The sequence below is a fragment of the Amphiura filiformis genome, chromosome 3, assembly GCF_039555335.1.
Source record: "Amphiura filiformis chromosome 3, Afil_fr2py, whole genome shotgun sequence".
NCBI lineage: Eukaryota > Metazoa > Echinodermata > Ophiuroidea > Amphilepidida > Amphiuridae > Amphiura > Amphiura filiformis.
The window spans coordinates 54,279,763-54,302,920 of NC_092630.1; the positions used below are offsets into that span (position 1 = coordinate 54,279,763).

The 23,158-nt window shown below is 37.3% G+C and overlaps 1 protein-coding gene across 1 annotated transcript; it reads right to left on the reverse strand.

Annotated features, from left to right (window-relative positions):
- Positions 1–100: 100 nt before the first annotated feature.
- On the reverse strand, positions 101–23,059 carry LOC140148745 (enoyl-[acyl-carrier-protein] reductase, mitochondrial-like). Its single transcript, XM_072170792.1, has 9 exons — positions 22,907–23,059; positions 11,713–11,810; positions 10,278–10,409; positions 9,184–9,327; positions 7,766–7,868; positions 5,214–5,316; positions 4,043–4,116; positions 3,328–3,461; positions 101–2,244 (listed from the first exon to the last, which is right to left on the reverse strand). The coding sequence occupies exons 1-9, from the start codon at positions 23,053–23,055 to the stop codon at positions 2,078–2,080; spliced, it is 1,104 nt and encodes a 367-aa protein (XP_072026893.1). The 5' UTR covers positions 23,056–23,059; the 3' UTR covers positions 101–2,077.
- Positions 23,060–23,158: the final 99 nt, after the last annotated feature.

A 23,158-nucleotide genomic window follows, 5' to 3' on the forward strand; every position in this document is an offset into this window, starting at 1 on the left:
TTTGGCACTGTAATCGTGGTGTATAGATTGCCACTTGCAACGAAGCATGTTTAAGGGTCATTACAGTAAAAAGTCAAGTTGAAAAACCTATGTTGAAAAACCCATGTACACTTGCTGTATTTTCTTCTTTGCCTATTTGGCTGCATTAAGTACAAGATGTTTGATCTTGTTAATAATGGAGTTCAATAAAATATGTTTCTTACCATTTTATGCCCTCTTCTGGATTTTAAGCATGGAGATAAGTGTTTGCAATGAAATAAAACAAGTTTATTTAAGTAACATTTTCTATGTAATAGTTCATAAGTATCTTTGGCTATTTTTATCCAATTAGAGGGACCACTGAAGAGCTAGCACAAATGTATGTGTAACTATCCTGGGGGATTTATGTATCCACATAATGTGGCTATAAGATGGGAATAGGTATTTGTTATTTATTTGCACCCATTTCAAATCATATGAGTACATTTGATCATTCTCACTCTTACGTAAAAATTTAATATATGACTTGTGTCTCAAACAATAAAAGAAAAACAAGCACCCAATAACTGTCTTCAGTGTGTTGTTATTTTGTACAATGTATAAGTTTGGAGTATAAAACCCTGTAATACTGGGGTTGGTCAGTATATTTTGAAAGTTGACCTTAATTTTAAGTTTTACCCCATGAACGGATCATTTTGATGAGATTTGTTTATGATCAATATAAAATATATACCTTTTCCTTTCAAACCACACATGTATAAATGAAACCACATACTTTTAAAATAAATGAAATTATGTAACAACAATAGAGTAATATCAATAGGCACCAACACTGTGGGAAAAATGTGGGAAGTGAGCCAGCAATCTAACAGGATGAAATGAGGTGTTGTTTTGTATTTTCCCTGTAATTAAAGTGACATATAGACTCTACTTTTGGCTGTACAATCACTCAGTGAACATGAATAAGATTTATTATGTTCATTAGTGTAGACTTATAGAATGTATTAATGGATTATGGATACAGATCTTATGCCAATTGATAAGTACACATGTGCTCTCATGCACATATCTTAGAATTACAAAAATATTCATTCCCTATTTCAAAGATTTTATTTTAAATATGAACTTTGTGCAGACTAATTTGAAAGGATTTAGGAAGTTACACAACATGTTACGAAATCGTAATCTGATAATACAATATATAGGGTAAATTTCTGCTACTTTTAACCAAATTTTTTACTTTTTATTATTATCATTTTATCTTTCTTCATAATGCTTAACTCTGTCAAGATGGTCAAGATATATACTAGTGCTTCAACTTGTGAAGAAATGTTTTTCTAGCTAATCCGGATATGCATTTTATCACTAATGGTTCTGGTTTTTATTGTGCGATATATCACACATGGGTGAAGGCAGGATGTATTAGAATTCAAACTAAAATCTCAGCAAAATACAATTTTAAGTGGTACTTAGGAGAAGTCCATGCCATTGTGCCACCTGTGTGACGATCCACGTGTTCACTGTTGGATATATTTGGATGATATTAGCTAAAATTGGCATCAAAATTGATACACATATATATTTTTCAAAATCAGTCAAGACGCTCAGTTTCTTATCTTTACTACTTGCTTAAAATAAAAGGCCAACATGGGAAGGAAAGGAACTTCACCCAAATTAAGTTACAAATATGCATATGGCTATATGTTCGTTGAGTAGAAGAAATTGTGGCAAACCGGTGCATGGTAAAATACTGCAGAAACAGGCAGAGTGGGGATTGGTTTTATATTACCGTACTATAAGTACACCAATTCCCAAAATGATCCTACCTCTTCGGACCTTGCTTACATAGCAATAAAATAATACGCAAATAAGGTCAATTATTGCTGACAGGATCAATTACGAGATTCCCGTAATGTTTCATTAGATAGCAGAGTAACCTCAAAGTCTTCTCATAACGTGAAAACAAAATATAGCTGCAATTGTGTGTACTTCATACAGCATCAACGTTGGATGATATCAACAATAACTATAAACTCAGTGTTAATAGGATGATTACATGACGTACACAGTCAAATTCTGTGCACTGATGTTGTTAGTGTCATGATTCAAACCTGAGTATTTGCTTGCTCGATGTGAAACCCTCCATAGTTCTTTCTATTGCAAGGTGATAATCCTGGAATGAAACCTCACTGTATTGTGGTGGTCTGAGTTGTCCTTGCTTGGCCCATGTACACAACTGTTGAATCATTTGTTGAGCTTCTGGGGCTGTTGAATTTAAAAGAACACAACAATAATAAACAAAATAGCGTATGAATGTAAGACGCATGCATTATTGCCATAAAGGGGTAAAGATCAGAGGTGATTTATATTACACTATGTCAAAGCCAAGTCCCTACTCCTGCATGCCATCGTAATGATTCTATATCGATCCACATGTTACAAGTCTTTGTTAATCATAAGTTGAACACACAGTTTAGAGGAAAACCTGTGAGGATGCCACATGGTCATGGATCAGCAACCAAGCTCACATATGACCACAACACCAACCTGTACTCCCAGTGGTGAAATGGCCATTCACAGATTCAGTTACTTTCCTGTTACTCAATTTGACACAAAAGTACACTTCTATATCACATACCCATGGTCCTAAAACTCAATTTTGATGACTGACTTCTGCATATCTACTGGAACTTTATTCTCAGAATAATAAGGTATTGTTTCAGTCGTGCATTGGCTGTCTTACACACCACATGATACACCATTCATGTAAGTAAAATAAGGCTGGATACCAACTTTTTCTACAGAAAAATATGTAACTGCACATCTTATATGCAATAGATACCCCACAAAAACAAAAACAAATAATAATCAAGTATTTTTCAAACTGTCGATTGTCTGTCACACATGTTAAACACCATTCTTTTAAGTATATAAGAACAATAAGGCTGAATACCAACTTGTTCTACAGGAAAATATGTATTGCAAATCTTACGTGCAATAGATGCTAAAAAAAACCCAAAAAACCCAAATAAATAAACCAACAACAATAGCTCTATTTTTATTAAACATTTTTGTCTAAATAAATTTTGACAAAATATTGAATAAGTAAGAGTAAAATGACATTTGTGAACAAAGTAAGAGTAAAATGACATATGTCATCACAGATTTTACCCATTTCAGGTTTACCAGCCTGTCAGGTTTTAAAAATAAACACAACCACAGGAAACCACAAACTCTATCAAAGAAAAGACAACCAGGTATCAATGTAGTTCATCAAGTGTTTAAGAATAATATTTTTCAAAGTCGTAAAAAGGCAAATAAATTTTGCCAAACATGTTCCATACTTACACTGTTTGTTTTGTTCATGCCATCGTGACATCCAGTAGCCTGCAAGTTTAATATCATTGAATATGAGAGATGCAGTAGGTATCATTAAGGGTTGCCTTGACATTCCTCCATAGGTGACTATAGTACTACCTGGCCTGTATTCAAAAGCAAAGACACAAATATTGTATGAAAGTTACATTATGCCACATGTTAATCAGTCACATCACAATTGAATCCTTCGAGAATTACCACCTTCAGATATCTTGATTAGTTTATAATTTTCAAAGGCAACAAATTGTAACAGCATATTAAGTCAAGGTTTTGTCAAAGTGTTCTGCTTTTCCTATGATATATTTAATATCAATAAATCAAATTATATAGTTTGTAATTTGGAATGTTTACTTCTGCAGTTTAACAAACAGCGTAAATATAAATGAAACACCATAAATAGTATAGTGATTGCACAAGTATGTGAAACACCGGCAGCACAAATGTCATTAAAATTAAAATGTCTATGCCGTCTACATTACTCGTCACTGTGAATAGGAAAAAAATGCAATTTTGGGCACCAAACTTATTCTTTTTTAAAATTTTACATTACCAATTTGATTCAACACCTTTATTCATATATTAAAATAAATATTTGTTAAAAATCTTCATTAATGTTCTATTTTGAATAAATAGCTCTGGAATGTTTCTTGAATTTGGTATATATTACAACTATTATTATACTTACTGTAAACACTTGATAAGATTTATTACACTTTTTCCTCCCACTGCATTAAATGCTAACTTTGGTTTAGGGATGCTCTGAAAGTATATAAAAGAAAGGAGATGTCATTTTATTACCGACTTGAGGTAGAAGCAATACATATGATAGTTCAATCATAGCCATCCTTTCTATTCCATACCACATGGTTAGAGAAAGTGATGGTTCAACGCCCTTGTTGCAGGTACAAGAACATCCTCATTTGATGGTGATTACCTATGCACAAACATCTTCATCTTCAGTCCATTTGGCTTCGAGAGAAAGTGATGTCAGTGCATGCTCCAATGCACATATTAATAAATTGCGCGCACTGGCTCAAAGAATCGGCATGTATATATGTGTAATCAAAGGTGGAAGATCTCCACAACTTTCACAAAGTACTGATGTCACTCTCTCGTGGAAGCTAATTGGACTACACAAATTTTCATACACCTTTCGCAGTGCCCGATTTGATGCCATTTACGGTGTATATATGAAGTCTGGTTCTGATTGGCTAATGAAATCATGTCATCATCAGATCCGCACCTCATTCGCCAACCAATCTGCATAGCATTGTGTGACGCAGGCGTGACCAAGTTCTTTTACATGATCAATCCGCAGCAGTGTGAAAGGTATTTGCAAAAGCCAGTATACACATACAAACAACTTGTTTAATGACATTTACCCATGTACATATGAATACAAATCTTCACCTACATACACAACAATTGACTATATACACCTTTAAATTTTCATTGGAAAACTGAAAACACATTTCACTACATTACAACAATGGCCTTTTAGACACAATCTGAATTAATTATGTGTATAACTTTAGACCTGATAATACATACACCTACAAACATGGACGTAATACTTCATGTATTAATTAATTATGGCATTTGATGCCCTCTAGAATGAATCTTACAATTTTGAGTATATTTGGTTTTTGCGTTCAGGTCCAGTACAATGGGTGTAGATGGACCAGGTGTTTATTACAAGTGGGTATAAATTGTTAAACATGAAAAGCAATGCATATGTATACGAACACCGCCCCACATATAACTACCCAAGAGTGAGGATTTCTGAAACTATAACAGTACAACAGATGTCAAGCTAATGAAGAATTAGAACTAAGGAAACAAAATATCAAACTAACCTGAAGATGTTTTCTAGCTTCTTCTGTTCTTGCTTCCTCTTCTGTAAACACTAAAGTTGCACCGAGGGATTTCAAATGATTCTTGAGCTCCTGAATCCCAGGTCTAGTTAGTGATGTAATAAAAATGGCAGACTTGCATTTATTAACTTTCACATAATCTTGTCTTCATACATATATGTTGCATTTTGTCATCTGAAATTGTGAATATCTGTAGCCCTAATATAAGTGCAAACACAGTTCTGCACAGTATGCAAATTCATCTCTACATGAACACAAAAATCTGATATCATTCCTCAAAGACCAAAATTCAAAGTTCACCTCCAAAATGTAGAACACCGTCATTACTCAATACACATGTTAGACAGACCTTCTGATACAAACCTTCTACATATGTGTACATCAAAAACGATGCACTTGTCGGCTGCTACATGTGTCTCATTTCACATAATAGCTAGGAATAAATACCAGGCTCATCTTAATAGGTCATCATGGTTAAAGAATGTTCTCTGTATTCCTAAACCATGTAACTTAATTGGGGATGATTTGAAGTGACCTCCACTTGAGATGAAATGTAGCAGCCGACAAGTGCATCGTTTTGATATGGCTGTACACATATGATAGCAGCGGGCTGCTTCATTACATCATAATACACATTTTCCCTTTTGAGACTTTTAACATTTTGATTCCAACTGATTCATCCAGTCTAATGTTGAACATTTTGAAAATTATTTGATTTATAATATCAAACTTGCTCTAAAAATATACTTCCAAGTTGCAAATGCTGCTACCAATAAGTCAAGGATATCTAACTGCATTGCTATACCCACTCACTATTAGTGGTATACCCAAAGCTATTAAGCTACTTGCAGTTCCGCCATTATGCACTATGTGCGGGAGAGCCTCGAACTGGCAGCATACATGAATGGGAATTGAACTAGTCATAACGTTCTGTGTAAGGTTACATAATTCTTCCTTTCATGTATGCTGCCAGTTCGAGGCTCTCCCCACATAGTGCATAATGGCGAAACCGCTAAGTAGCTAATTTAAGGCCACTTTGCACTCCTTTGTAATACCCCCACCAGACTGGTAGCCATTGAGCCCAGGCACGTGACAAAAAAGTGGGGTGCCCAAAGTTACGCGAAGCTGCAAAATAGTTCAAAACAGTGCAAAAATTGCTCAAAGTGCAAAAAAGTGGAGCGCCCCGCTTGTGACGCGCCTGAATTTGAGCCCTAGGTAGTTTGACAAATTGGGCATTCCAATGACTTTAGAGATCATGTGTCAGCATCTGCATGCTTAAAAGGGTATTTCGTGATCCACAGCATCATCCCCCCACTTTTCTCAAAAATAGTTGTGATTTTTATACCACTGGAAACCCCTAGCTACATAATGTTTATGTACAAAAAATTTCTTGCAGATTAATTCGTTTAGCAAAGATATCGTGAAATTTGAATTTCGTTCTGGTGCACCAGAACGAATTTTGGGAATAAGCTTTTTTCGTGGATATCTACTAAAAAATGTCTTAAAAAGAGGATGCTAGGATCACGAAATACTCCTTTAACTCAAATGCATCATATATTGATTGGATTATCAAGTCACATATGTGTGACATAATCAAGAGGAATTATAAGTCCCACATTCCTTCCTTCCTTTAAAGTGCAGCCTCAATTATGAGGGGAAAATGCACTGCATGTGTGCATGGGTAGGAACAACTTGAACATAAAAATGAAGACGGGTGCGAAAATATACAGTGCTGGTTAAAAACTGGATAATGAGGAGATACATCATGAGATGATCCCTCAGCCCAAGCTTGAAGGCATCTATGGATGGGTACTCGGCCGGATCCTTCTCCAAGATGTTCCAGTCCTTAATGGTATGTGGGAAGAAGGAATTGGCATAGACTGATGAGCTGATCTGGGGGTACACAAAGCGAGACTTGTGTTCTCTTGTCTGCAATGCAGATTGGGTAAGGTATTGATTGTGAGTAAAAGCAGGTGATACATTCATGTTTTTTAAGCTGGAGAATCACACAAAACTTGTATTCAGATATCTTAACTTACTATTCTGTCGGGGTCTCCCCGTCAATCCGAAACACCATCAATCCGAACCCCTGTCAGTCTGAAAACCAGTTAGGGTTAGGGTAAGGGTTAACCCTAACATGTTTTCGGACTGACGGGGGTTCGGATTGACGGTATTTCGGACTGATGGGGTGTTCCCATTCTCACCAGCAGTGCTCCATTTCACTCAACTTTACAAAGCTTCGCAAGTGTCCAAATCATTCCTATAAGTTCCATTTCACTAAACTTACTTATGAACTGTACCATTTGTAAGTAATAGGGATTTACTACAAGGTTAAAAGTTAAGTGATATGTACCCCATATCTGTGATTGGTTCAATACATGATATATGCCTCTTTGTAACCAATCAAATAGATTACAGACTGATAATTTGGCAGGTATTGCCTATGGGTAAGCAGTGTTCACTTTACTTCAAAATCAATATGAACTTTGCTTGACCACAGACTTGACCAAACACACATCCTGTACAATATTTACCTGTCTCTTATGATGTTGATGGAGTTGATTCCTAGTGCAGCAGCAATCTGGATAACTGCCTGGCCTGCTCCACTGTTTGATGCATTTTGAATTATACTGTCACCTACAAAATAGTTAATATAGAATTAAGTAATATTAACATGATAAAAGACGATGTAAATCAGAGAGTAAAATCTACACAGTATGAATGTTATGAATAGAACCATTCAATAACACTACACACTAGCATGCATAAATAAGTTGTTATAATGCTTGTTCCAGTGTGCGATGCCTATAAAGTCCCTGATCTCGTGTGCTGGTGCATAGGTGTTTGCCAGGAAACGACACACTCGCACGTCACATTTAAACGTGGACCCCTCTGCAATAAGGGGCTGTCCTCGGCTTCTGGAGGTCTGTAAACAACCGCAAATGCATGTATTTGAGATATGGTATGCGAGATATAACGTCCGCAGTTGCCAAGTTAAATTCCATACACACAAAAATACACAAGCAAAATGGCGGAAAATGTCCCCAGTATGCCGATATGTAATTGTTCCACTCCTAGGTGTAGATACATGAAAAACTGTAGGTAAGCATCTTTAAACAATACTTCACTGGCACCATGATTATGGTGTTTTATTCTAAGGCCGCAAGAGGTCCTGGGTGTGACCCAGGTAGAGACAAAATCTTTAGCAATTACGTTATCTCTGTTTTTGTGCTTGAACTGTGAGCTAGGGAGAGATAGATGACTTTGCATTTAGTTTAATATGAAATAAAAAATAAATAGATAAAATAAAAACAATAACATAAACAAAACACACTTACCTCGTGTGGCAAAATGTCAGTCTGTTATGAATTTGATTTAAACTTTTGATCCAAACACAAGGAATTAATTCCTACCTCGGAATTTTCAGATGGTACTCCATCATTCATCAGCGAGTGAGTGACTGTATCAGGCTGTGATCTTTTTGACCTTTGACCTGATAACAGACTCGCAGACTCCTGAAAGTTTGAACCGGACCCGTCTTTGTTGAGAGATGGTTGGTTGGCTTTGATGTGAAATGCTTCTTTGACTCCACGTTGGAATCACCTGCTGTCCCTGTCAAACTTCCGAGGTAGGAAATAATTGCTTGTGTTTATCAAAAGTTCAAATCAAATTCATGATTTATACCAACACAGATGAAATTTCATGAACATCAGTCTGTTATGTTTTTAATGAAAATATTGCACGCTATTTTTTTCAACAACAAGGTGTTGAAGATAAATTCTTATTAAAATGTCACAAAAACCATGCCTTTTATCCCTTTCAATAGTTCCAGGTTTATTTATACTATTATTTGCTGTTCTATTTTCCACCCTGTTCTTTGATCATGTGAAAGAGATCTTCATATCAAAATGCAATGTTGCATGCTTTTATCCCTATGACATAAAAGCATTACCTTTTGAGAGTAATACATAGTCATGTAGCATTCTATATGCTGTACACCCATTGACCTTTATACCAGCTGCTGTGACAATAGGAGTATCATGTGGTATTGACATCACATGATGTGAGGAGCAAACAAGCTCATTCCTCCAGGTTCCTGTGGGAAACAAAAGGGAAATTATCATAGTTATAGTATGGATATTTGTTGATTAGAAAATAAAAAGCCTCAAACATTTTGAAACAGATTTATCATGTGCTGCTTAGCACACTGCCCGATATAGTATTTTTATTTGAGCAAAATCAAACACACTGGATTGTTTTTGTAGCATTATGTTTCCTTTAATATTTTAATGAGAATCGATGAGCTTAGTGGGCTAAACTTTCTAATGAATATTACCTTTTTCAGACATTTTACTTGAAAACCAAGCATGTCACTGCACACAAATTGTTGTCCTATATTTTCACTAGTTTACATAACAGTAACATATACACCAGTGGCATGCGCAAAGGGGAGGGGTGGGCAGGGGGCTGTGCCCCCACTTTTGTCAGTCAGAAATGCACCGAATCAGTGAAAATTGGTTAAATTGGTGAATTAGTTATTACGGCCAGTGAAGCACAATTACTTACAACAGCAAGAGTTTCTTGGAACACTAATATTTGTACGTATGTGTATACGATCTGAAGGATTAGGTTAGCATGGTTGATTCAATACTGCGACCAACAAAATAAGCAGTTAGTACCAAACTCAGGTGAACCAAAAATAGATATATCGCCAAGCCCAAATGAAAAAGGCAGATCTTGTGTTCCAGTCTTCTTTTTGCAACTATTGTAACATGTTTTCCACCATTCCAGCTTCTACGGACCTCATAGGCAGTGCTTTAATCTTTCAATATTCTTTACACAACCCAATTTGATTTTGCCAATGCATTCTAATTAAATTTGCTCTTTGATTGTGTTTTGCTTTTATAAGTATTTTGTTTTAGTAAATCGCATGGAAGTTATATGCAGTTGATTTTATTTACTTACTGAACTTTTATTTACTTACTGAACTATAACAATCATTTTGGGACACCCTAAAGTATATTCCTAAAGCTATCCCTTACTTACCTAATGTATTAATGGCTGGTAAAACTATATCACCTGGTTTTATGTCAGTAACATCTTTTCCTACTTCAACGACTTTTCCAACACCTTCAAAACCACCAACAGCAGGTAAATCAGGCTTGAGAGGATACACACCTGAAATAGGCAAAGGAGTATTCAAAGCAAAGTTGAATTCATGTCTTCTCCTAGTTACATTCTAAATCACCTCAAAATCACTCTAAACTGGCATACGAAATTAATCAGATCTATTGTAAAACTCTAAAACATTGCATTTTGAAGAATTTGTAATACTGATATTTTACCCCTGTAAAAATGTAACAATGCCATAAAATGGGAACTTCACTCTCTATAAAAACTGACTTGTCTTTGAGATACAGCCAAGTAAACTTCATTTGTGACCGTCCACGGCGAATGAGCCATAAATTCCTCCCCCGGTCAATTTTGTTTTATTTCGTGTTTAAAAAATAAACATCATAAACTTAAAAATGGTATATCATTTGACTTCAAACGATATCCAGAAGCGAGGTTATGGTTTGTTAAACTTTGCTCCTTCAACAAAATTATAGCTTTTTACGTTTTTACATGTGTCTCTTTTTCCACATTGCTGGCAATATATATCAAACAGTCATAATTGGCGGTCATTTCAAATCATCCCCAAGTCAACGAGGTTTAAGAAAGTTCTCTCATTGTTAATTGTTGGTTATGCATACCTGTACAAAATACAATGCCTGGTAACCCACCACTTGAACAGGATTTAGCAAAAGCAAACAAAGACCAGAGCTAGCCAGCCATCTAAGGTAGAAGCTTATTATCCACTTCAACAATAGGATTATTGATTAGTTTTTGACTATCAAAATAAGACGGAAGTCGGGCCAGCAAGTTATCGATGAATACGACCTTCGTACACCTTTTACACCGTAACACAGAATACAATTTAGGGAATTTACGGCTCGTTTGTGCTGCCGGGTCACATTTAGGTTATACAGTATCGCATTGTTACATTTCTTGTGATATATATTTTAGAGTTTCAGATTATACTTTGATCATCTCGTAATCCACAGGCCTTTTAACATCGGGGATTAATATCAATATGTTTTATATTGAGAATTGTTTTGTGACATCTCGCCAGAAGCATCACAAATCATTAATTCAAGTCATGTACTTTGTCTACTTTCCTTAACTCGCAAAATATAGAGCAGACATGTCAACTATAGCACTCTTAATGTGGGTGTACTTATTGGAGTAGTGGTAAATGCCTTACATTTCCCGCCAATTACAAGCTGATCAAAGTATAGTTCAGTAATTATTGATGTTTTTAAATGTGAAGTTTAGAGTTCAATTTCGTCTTGTATTTCATTTTTATGCCATCAAATAAACCAAAAAACAGTAACATTGTTGCATTCATATGATACATGTATTGCAAGAAGGAGTGTGTTACCTTGAATTGTGTTTATATCAGCTGGGTTGATAGGAGCTGCCAGCATCTGTACTCGCACTGACTGAGAAGTTAAGTCATCTACTTTAATCTCTGCACACCTAGAATCAAAAGAGATTTGAGCGATCACAGTTACATGAATAAGATTGAATTTGGTTACAAAATGATTTTTTTAGTGAGTACAAAGTAGGAGATCCTGGGGAAAGAAGTATTCAACTTAATTTCAAGTCAAAGTCTGTTAAAAGTCAGTTCCAATAATTGAAACTCCCGGCTCCGACCGGGAGTTTTAACAGTGTTTATACACCAGGCACAAAAAGAAACTCATCAGTTATAGTCATCCTTGCTGTTCATCAACCTGATAATTTTGGATTATTCTGAAATATATATTTTGTTAATTGGAATTTGCTCTCTCATTTGACACCCTATTCATGAAAATCAAACAAGAATTGACCAAATGCACCTCAAAACCCTCAAACCCCAAAATCAAAATTGGCAATTTCAACGATTTTCAATGGGAACGCATCGTTGTATTGCACACAAGCACCACGGACCAATCAATAAAGGACACAATTGAATACAGTAGTTAAAATTGCAACTTTTGATTTTGGGGTTTGAAGGTTTGGAGGCGCATATCTTGGTCAATTCTTGCTCAATTTTCACTAACCGCATGACAGTGTCAAATGACAAAGTAAAGTCCAATTAACAAAATGTATATTTCAGAATAATCTAAAATTATCAGATTGTTGAACAGCAAGGATGACTATAACTGACAAGTTTCATTTTGTGCCTGGTGCGTGTATTTAATGTGCAATCACAACATACTTCTTAGCTGTCGGTACGATGAAATTATTGCTCCAAAAATGATTGCAAATTACACATTTGTAATGATTTTTCACAAAATACGATATGAAAACACAGGTGAGCAATATATGGAGAGATCAAACAGGTTGTTAATTATTGTCAATATTAACATTTGCGACATTTATAATGAAAACAATTAACACTAAAGACACCCTATGGCACCTAGGCCTGTTACAACTTGAGAACAAGTCCTCAAACATTCGAAATTTGTAGTTACTACAACTGGTTGAAAGTCAAGTGTCAAAAGTTTTACTGTCTTTAGCTAAAGAAAATGAGTAAGGTAAAAAAAAAAAAAGATTGTTTGCTTGTCTTCCAGCGAACGACCGTAATATCCCACCGAGTTTAAAAATAAAAAAGTTTTTAAAAACTTTTACCGACCGACCGACCCAAATTTGTGTGTATGCATATGTTTTTTTAGTTTTTTTATTTATTCTACTTTTTTAACAACCACTGATAAAATAAAAGCTTAAAAAAAATGAACTCAAAAAAAAAAAAAAGTATTACAAAATAGTCAAATAAACGCTTTCAGTAGACATACTAGAACCACGATGTCAGAATCTTAAGTCTCTGCACACACCTGTCTAGTATACGCTTCTGTTGTTGGTCAGATCAAGATTCAGCAGCAAATACACGTGCGTGTATGCGATGTATTTATCCGATAGATCGAACACTTGACGCAACATGCTATTTTAAACTTTTATGGATTCTGTTTACTGTTTAACTATAAATGACACACGCAAAATTAAACAATATTTTAAACATGATATTTTGAAATATTATTGCATTTTGTGAGTATCAAGATTATTTTTGAAATGTAATATTTGACATGACACCAAAGCAACGTTCGTTCATAGCATGTGAAAATGGGGTAAAAATGGCGACGTACAGTTTGTTGTGCACTGTAAACTCGATGTTACGATTTTATTTGACCGAGTTACTAGCGTTGCTACAAACTCCAAAATTTTGGAGGTACTAAACAACAACATGGAGAATATAGAGGTCGATGTTAATTGAAGAGCGTTTTAAGTGGTGGAGAAGAAGGTACATGTTGGAAGTGAGATCGATGTTAGTGAGACCTGAGACGAATACAGGTGTATTCGTCTCAGAGTGAGACCATTGGCAATGCTTGGCACACTGAAAGATCTTGGTTTGGGTGTGGGAAAAAAAAAGAAGGAAAAAAAAAAAAGATTCCCGACCAACTGAAAAAGTTGTGGAGAACAAGCAAACTATCTTTTTTTTTAAGCCTAAGCTGTGGCAATTTCATGCACAGCACTGGATATGCTTTACACCTGAACAAATATTTTATTTTTAATTTATCATGTTTATAAATTACAAGTGCCGACGACAGACATGCCCTAAGGCGCAGATTTCCCCTCATCTTTGATTGAGGCTATTTTGTACAAGAAAAGTATCTTCATTTCAGGGTGACTGTATGGGTAGTCATACTGACAAACTATGTAGTCAAGTGGAAATTTAAATCCCTCCATTACATATTGACATCTTTTTTTTTTTTTAGCAAATTTCCTGGCAACTTGCAGCTCAAAAACAAAACATTCCATGCATTAAGCAGTAAGCACACACTCGGCGTCAGGTGTAACGCTCCGCATGCGATGCGCAGTGGGCACACGGCCCAGTGACCTAATTTGATTGATCTGTGCACATTGTTTTCACCGGCACTTGGTTGTTTTCACCAGCATGACGTAGCTCCGCCCGGCCTATATACAATGTACTATCAATGCTATGCCAATGTGACTGTGGACAATGTGATGGTGATTCAATGTCATAATTATGAGTGTACATGTAGAAACATTACCGAAATGCTGTTTTGTTAATAGCTGAATCTTTTTGATGAAAGTCAATCTAACTTAAGTTTGACAAGATGCAACTTGTTACTTGCTACGGAAAGTGCTATGACAAAACGGTTTTCAGTTTTGGCTTTCTTTACTTTGGGGCTTTAATTTGATATATAAAATGATGCAGTTTGATGGCAAATTTGAATTCACCTTTCATACCTACATTTGTTTGTACATATGTACATAATAATGTGTGTGCATGTGTCAGGGTCTGCTGTGATGTGTGTTTGTGCTCTCAGGATGAGGATCTGTATAATAATATAGGTATCCCAGGTGAATTCAAATTTGCCATCAAACTGCATCATTTTATATATCAAATTAAAGCCCTTGAGTAAAGAAAGCCAACACTGAAAACCTTTTTGTCATAGCACTTTCCGTAGCAAAGTTACATCTTGTCAAAGATTGACTTTCATCAAAAAGATTCTGCTAGCAAAATTCCCCAAAACAGCATTACGGGGTGTTTCTAGATCGACTTAGTCTCATGACGATAGCACCTTTTTTTAATGGAACTGCTATCAAAATCTCTCTGAAATTCCATGTGCGAGTCTCTCATCACCAAAAAAAATCATATATTTGGGGGCCATCTTCTCTAATATGCCTCCGCTAAAAAAGACCCCCTAGCTTACTGAAAAAAAGTTCACCTGTATGCCGTACCATCCCGATCAATATTTACGCTACGACTGAACGCACACGTCCACAGAGTGTGTCCTCGACTGAACGCCGCAGTGAAACCCATGTTAATAAATGATTGTGATACCCTTCCCATTACGCATAGCAAATCAATCCCATAATGCATTGCGCTGTGGTTCGTTAGCTGCAGTAGGTCAATATAATTTATAGATAGGCCTATATAATTTTGTTTTCCAATTTAATCCCTGTAGGCCTACGTAGGTTTGGTAGAAAGGGTTTGGGTTATTAGAGTTAGGGTTGAATTAGGGTTAGGGTTGACTAGGTACGCCATCATCATGAGCTGTAACATAATTTTAAGCATATCCCTTAGCCTAAACCCTAACCCTAAGTCCCAACTAATATGCCTCCCTCCCATACCTTTAACACGGTAAAATTGCGCCTGGAGGCATATTAGTTTGACTTTTGGAGGCATATTAGTTCGGGCCAAAAAAATTCTTCTTGCGAGTAGATCACTCTTCTTTGTAGTTGCCCCCCAAAACAAACCAAGCCCCTCTTTCAGCTTACATTATCCCCCAAAAGAAATCCCCTTTTCTCACCCTCCGGGCGGGTATTAATTTGGACTCTCTCTATATACTAGCTCTCTAATATGCCTCCCTCCCATACCTTTAACACGGTAAAATTGTGTCTGGAGGCATATTAGAGAGTTAGTATAGTGTCGATATCTTTTGGAAGACGCTATATACTAGCTCTCTAATATGCCTCCCTCCCATACCTTAAACACAGTAAAATCGCCTCTGGAGGCATATTAGAGAGTTAGTATAGAGTGTTGAGAAGACGCTATATACTAGCTCTCTAATATGCCTCCCTCCCATACCTTAAACACGGTAAAATCGCCTCTGGAGGCATATTAGAGAGTTAGTATAGAGTGTTGATATATTTTAGAAGACGCTATACTAGCTCTCTAATATGCCTCCCTCCCATACCTTGAACACGGTAAAATCGCTTCTGGAGGCATATTAGAGGCTAGTATATAGAGTACAAATTAATACCGCCCGGAGGGTGAGAAAAGGGGATTTCTGGGGGATAATCAAAGCTGAAAGAGGGGCTTGGTTTGTTTTGGGGGGCAACTACAAAGAAGGAGATCTGCTCTAAAGAATAATTTTTTGCCCAAACTAATATGCCTCCAAAAGTCCCAACTAATATGCCTCCCTCCCATACCTTTAACACGGTAAAATTGTGCCTGGAGGCATATTAGTTTGGACTTTTGGAGGCATATTAGTTGGGCAAAAAAATTCTTCTTTAGAGCAGATCTTCCTTCTTTGTAGTTGCCCCCAAAAACAAACCAAGCCCCCGTTCAGCTTTGATTATCCCCCAAAAGAATTCCCCTTTTCTCACCCTCCGGGCGGGTATTAATTTGGACACTCTCTATATACTAGCTCTCTAATATGCCTCCCTCCCATACCTTTAACACGGTAAAATCGCGTTTGGAGGCATATTAGAGAGTTAGTATAGTGTCGATATATTTTGGAAGACGCTATATACTAGCTCTCTAATATGCCTCCCTCCCATACCTCTAACACGGTAAAATTGCCTCTGGAGGCATATTAGAGAGTTAGTATGTAGAGTGTCGATATATTTTGGAAGACGCTATACTAGCTCTCTAATATGCCTCCCTCCCATACCTTTAACACGGTAACATCGCCTCTGGAGGCATATTAGAGAGCTAGTATATAGAGAGTACAAATTAATACCCGCCCGGAGGGTGAGAAAATGGGATTTCTTTTGGGGGATAATCTAAGCTGAAAGAGGGGCTTGGTTTGTTTTGGGGGGCAACTACAAAGAAGGGAGATCTGCTCTAAAGAAGATTTTTTTTTGCCCAAACTAATATGCCTCCAAAAGGCCAAACTAATATGCCTCCTTCCCATACCTTTAAGGGGGTACTACACCCCTGCCCAAATTTGTGCCTATTTTTGCATTTTTCTCAAATATTATAGCGCATTGGGGACAAGTAAGATATGTATATTATAGGGGCAAGGACTACAACTATTGCACTGGAAATTTTATTTCAGCACAGACAACAGTTGTGGAGTTACAGTCAAAAATGAGGGAAAACCAATATTTGATCAATAAATCAATAACTACTTGCCTTGAGTTGCTGAATTTTCAGTGCAGTAGTTGTAGTCCTTGCCCCTATAATTTACATATCTTACTTGTCACCAATGCGCTATAATTTTTGAGAAAAATGCAAAAATAGGCATAAAATTGGCCATGGGTGTAGTACCCCCTTAACACGGTAAAATTGCGCCTGGAGGCATATTAGTTTGGACTTTTGGAGGCATATTAGTTTGGACTTTTGGAGGCATATTAGTTTGGACTTTTGGAGGCATATTAGTTTGGACTTTTGGAGGCATATTAGTTCGGCAAAAAATTCTTCTTAAGTAGTAGATCACCCTTCTTTGTAGTTGCCCCCAAAACAAACCAAGCCCTCTTTCAGCTTAGATTATCCCCAAAAGAAATCCCTTTTCTCACCCTCCGGGCGCGTATTACTTTGGACTCTCTCTATATACTAGCCCTCTAATATGCCTCCCTCCCATACCTTTAACACGGTAAAATCGCGCCTGGAGGCATATTAGAGAGTTAGTATAGTGTCGATATCTTTTGGAAGACGCTATATACTAGCTCTCTAATATGCCTCCTCTCATACCTTTAACACGGTAAAATCGCGCCTGGAGGCATATTAGAGAGTTAGTATAGAGTGTTCACTATCCAATTAAAATAATTTTTAACAAGGTTTAATTATTTATATTAAAACTGTGCTTAAACACTGATTTCAAATATAGGCGGGTTAGGGTTAGGGTTTAGGGTTAGGGTAAGGGTTAGGGTTAGGTTAAGGGTTAGGGTTAGGGTTAGGTTAAGGGTTAGGGTAAGGGTTAGGGTTAGGGTTAGGGTTAGGGTTAGGGTTAGGGTAAGGGTTAGGGTAAGGGTTAGGGTTAGGGTTAGGGTAAGGGTTAGGGTTAGGGTTAGGGTTAGTTAGGGTTAGGGTTAGGTTAGGGTTAGGGGGTTAGGGGTAAGGGTTAGGGTTAGGGTAAGGGTTAGGGTTAGGGTTAGGGTTAGAGTTAGAATTAGGGTTAGGGTTAGGGTAAGGGTTAGGGTAAGGGTTAGGGTAAGGGTTAGGGTTAGGGTTAGGGTAGGGTTAGGGTTAGGGTTAGGGTTAGGGTTAGGGTTAGGGTTAGGGTTAGGGTTAGGGTTAGGGTTAGGGTTAGGGTAAGGGTTAGGGTTAGGGTTAGGGTTAGGTTAGGGTTAGGGTTAGGGTTAGGGTAAGGGTTAGGGTTAGGGTTAGGGTTAGGGTTAGGGTTAGGTTAGGGTTAGGGTTAGGGTTAGGGTTAGGGTTAGGGTTAGGCTAAGGTTAGGTTTAGGGTTAGGGTAAGGGTTAGGGTTAGGGTTAGGGTTAGGGTTAGGGTAAGGTTAGGGTTAGGGTTAGGGTAAGGGTTAGGGTTAGAGTTAGGGTTAGGGTTAGGGTTTAGGGTAAGGGTTAGGGTTAGGGGTTAGGGGTTGATTAGGTCTATGCCATCATCATGAACTGCAACCTAATTTTAATTGCAACCTAACCCTAAGCCCTAACCCTAAGCCCTCACCCCAACCCTTACCCTAACCCCAACCCTTACCCTAACCCTAACCCTTACCCTAACCCTAACCCTAACCCTAACCCTTACCCTAACCCTAACCCTAACCCTAACCCTAACCCTTACCCTAACCCTTACCCTAACCCTAACCCTTAACCTAACCCTAACCCTTAACCTAACCCTAACCCTAAACCCTAACCCTAACCCTAAACCCTAACCCTAACCCGCCTATATTGGAAATCAGTGTTTAAGCACAGTTTTAATATAAATAATTAAACCTTGTTAAAAATTATTTTAATTGGATAGTGAACACTCTATACTAACTCTCTAATATGCCTCCGGGCGCGATTTTACCGTGTTAGAGGTATGGGAGGGAGGCATATTAGAGAGCTAGTATATAGTGTCTTCCAAAAGATATCGACACTATACTAACTCTCTAATATGCCTCCAGACGCGATTTTACCGTGTTAAAGGTATGGGAGGAGGCATATTAGAGAGCTAGTATATAGCGTCTTCCAAAAGATATCGACACTATACTAACTCTCTAATATGTCTCCCTCCCATACCTTTAACACGGTTAAAGGTATGGGAGGGAGGCATATTAGAGAGCTAGTATATAGAGAATCCTAATTAATACCCGCCCGGAGGGTGAGAAAAGGGGATTTCTTTTGGGGGATATTCTAAGCTGAAAGAGGGCTTGGTTTGTTTTGGGGGCAACTACAAAGAAGGAGATCTGCTCTAAAGAAGATTTTTTTTGCCCAAACTAATATGCCTCCAAAGTCCAAACTAATATGCCTCCAGATGCAATTTTACTGTGTTAAAGGTATGGGAAGGAGGCATATTAGTTTGGACTTTTGGAGGCATATTAGTTTGGGCAAAAAAAAATCTTCTTTAGAGCAGATCTCCCTTCTTTGTAGTTGCCCCCCAAAACAAACCAAGCCCCTCTTTCAGCTTAGAATATCCCCCAAAAGAAATCCCCTTTTCTCACCCTCCGGGCGGGTATTAATTAGGATTCTCTATATACTAGCTCTCTAATATGCCTCCCTCCCATACCTTTAACACGGTAAAATCGTGTTTTGAGGCATATTAGAGAGTTAGTATAGTGTCGATATCTTTTGGAAGACACTATATACTAGCTCTCTAATATGCCTCCCTCCCATACCTTTAACACGGTAAAATTGCGTCTGGAGGCATATTAGAGAGTTAGTATAGAGTCGATATCTTTTGGAAGACGCTATATACTAGCTCTCTAATATGCCTCCTCCCATACCTCTAACACGCTAAAATCGGCCTGGAGGCATATTAGAGAGTTAGTATATAGTTGGTCCGGCGCTATATACTAGCTCTCTAATATGCCTCCCTCCCATACCTTTAACACGGTAAAATCGCTTCTGGAGGCATATTAGAGAGCTAGTATATAGACAGTTCACTATCCAATAAATACAATGTTTAAGTTTAATTAATTAATACACAGCAACGCCAATAATTTATTTTTTATGTAACAAGAGTTCGGCACTTTCAGTTCGTAATATAAATGTTTAACTGTATACTTTATGTTGTCACTCATTTTAGCATAGTCATACTGGGTATTTTATGTTAAAATCCATCACGCATTTTAGCGTAGTCTGTAAGAACTTTTTTTCAGTAAGCTAGGGGGTCTTTTTTTAACAGAGGCACATTAGAGAAGATGGCCTATTTGGGTCAAGTGAAGTATAGACAACATATTTATGAAGGTTTCCTTCTTAAAAAGCTTCTTTTTAATTTCAATATAAATTTGTATTGCCGGTTTAGGCCATTTTGACTGACTAACAAATGTGTTAACTGAGGTAGACATGATCACATTTTGAACATGTGAGGGCGGGCTTCGTTAAGCTTACTTGTGCACCAAGATCCTGTCTTAAGTAACTGTGTAATCCAATAGGAAAATGAAGAAAATTTGGATTTTGACCCTCAAAACTCCAACCTAGCATGATTTTTAAAAAATCTGCATTTGAATAATATTTGATACTATCTATCAAGTAATGAAAGCCACATTTCATGAAACATTTGCGAAAGTTTTGTAAAATGGCCCTTCGTGCTCAAAAATTTAGCCATAAAGTACATACACACATGTTATGATGTCATAGGAAGCCATTGATAATGCTGGGACACACAATTTGGCCCATTTTGGGACATTCAGGCGAGCATACTTTTCCTCATAACAGTGTTGTAGTCCTCGAGTACAGTCCTCGGCCTCGAGGACTCCTCGAGGACAGGTTTTGAAGTCCTTGGTCCTCGGACGTGTAGTCCTTGGCCTCGGACGTGTAGTCCTTGGCCTTGGCCTTGGCCTCGGACCCCAAAGTCCTTGGTCCTCGACAACAAGGACCCGACAAGGACAGGCAAAATCATCAAAAATGCAGGCAAATGTTTAAAGAGTGAAAGAGTACAATCTGCTGTTTAGGTATAAATTAAAACGTTTTAGAGAAACATGACAGTTAAGGATAGCTTTTTATTGTACCTGATTGAAATACAAAACAGTTTGTCAATATTTTGGTGCACTCTTAACTATCATCTTTGCTCTTTGCAAAAGATGCACATGGAGGCCAAATATGTGGTTTTATATTAAAATTCCACTCAGCCAATATGATTCCTAAAATAGGAATATCGAATAGACACAAGAGGTTCTTTAGATATTTTAAGGAACTCATTGGACACTACTGTATGACATGTTTCGATTACCGGGTAGGCCTAACTGTAATCAAATGAATTTTATCTATTTTGGTTAACCTCATCAGCTACATTTTGCTGCGCTTGATCTTAAGATAGATCAGTGCCCATTTTAGACTGCTTTGTCGCACATTATTATATACCACATAACTGTCTAGCTTTTGACATCAAAATGGTAGGTATGCGATCAAACATAAGTGTATTATATTGTAATCTTCACTACTGATCTAGATAAGGGAACAGCCCAAAAGTTGAAGTCTTATTTACTTAAAAGTCTTTCCGTTGAGGCTGCGATCACATAGAGTATACGGTATTAAGCTATCTGAAATACGCTCATTCGATCAGGCTGAGTTCACATAGTATACTCCTATGTGAACTCAGCCTGATCGAATGAGCGTATTTTGTGTAGCGAATACCTATTTCTATGTGATCGCAGCCTTAGGGAGGGAGGGGGCCGAAAAATCAGATTACGTTTGTAAAAAAGTCGTTAAAACATTGGTCAAAGTTGATCTTTTTAAGGATTTAATATAAAATTTCAGTATTTTCTGAAGTAGGCCTACGATATTGAAATTTTACAGTGGTTGCTTCAAAATGATTTTAAATCAATATAGTGTACAGTATTCGCAACCTGCAACTTGTAAGTTAATTTTGTAAGCAGCTGATTATTTTTCATATGAAAATCCAGCAAGTCCTAATTATTTTTTTTTCGTGCTAAAAAGGTACGAAGAAAATATCTTAAAATAAAATAGAATATTGGTTTCTTCCATAAACGTGATCACTAGTATCCTAGCATTGTCGCATCCATCCACCACAGCGACCGCACTGTATCCTATGAATACAGGTTGGAGCTTTCGATATTTGACACTTGCGTTAGAGGGGAGGGTGGAAGGGTTAGCGTTCTAGCGAAAGGACTTTCGTTTATAGGACTTCATCAAACTTTTGGGTTGTTCCCTAAGACTAAGAAACAAATCGATATAATGAACAAGTTGGGTTTTGTTGGTTGAAACTAGGATAAAGAGTCCATTTAAGACATGTTTATTTTATAAAGTTTAGGCTTACTGTGCAGCGTTATTTAAAGTGCATATAAAATTGCCTTATGTTGACGACAATATGACCCCCCCCCCCCGATCGGGCGTGGTTTAGTATGGTTCATTATTATGAAAGTCCTTGGTCCTTGGCCTTGGCCTTGGCCTCGGAGACAAAAGTCCTTGGCCTCGGAGGGTTGTCCTTGGCCTCGGACACCATGTCCTTGGCCTTGGCCTTGGCCTCGGACACCAAGTCCTTGGCCTTGGCCTTGGCCTCGGACATGAGGTCCTCGACTACAACACTGCCTCATAACATTGCCAATTATAGGCCTACATACATGATTGACCCCTCATTTTTTACGTTAAACGATTCTCTTTTTAATGAAAGCAATTTTAGATGAATTTATTAAATTTCAAAATTTTATGAACATGCCTAACTGAGGTTTCCCTGTGATACCTAAATAATATTATCCGATTTAAACTCTTATGCTTAACTTACTTCACTACTTTTGATGGATCACCATATTCATTGTACACAAGAGCTTTCGTTTGTACACAAGTAGCATACGCACGTTTTGGCAATGTTTGAAAATGTTGAATCGAAGAGAACCGTGAGAAGAGAAAAAGTTTGCTCATGGAGGCTGACATCTTGAATTCGTTTGTTTGTGAATAATTTCTCTACTGGTACCACTTAGCAGATCGCTCTTTGCCTATGGTTACTGAATTGGAAAAAAATTATTCGAAGCCAGCA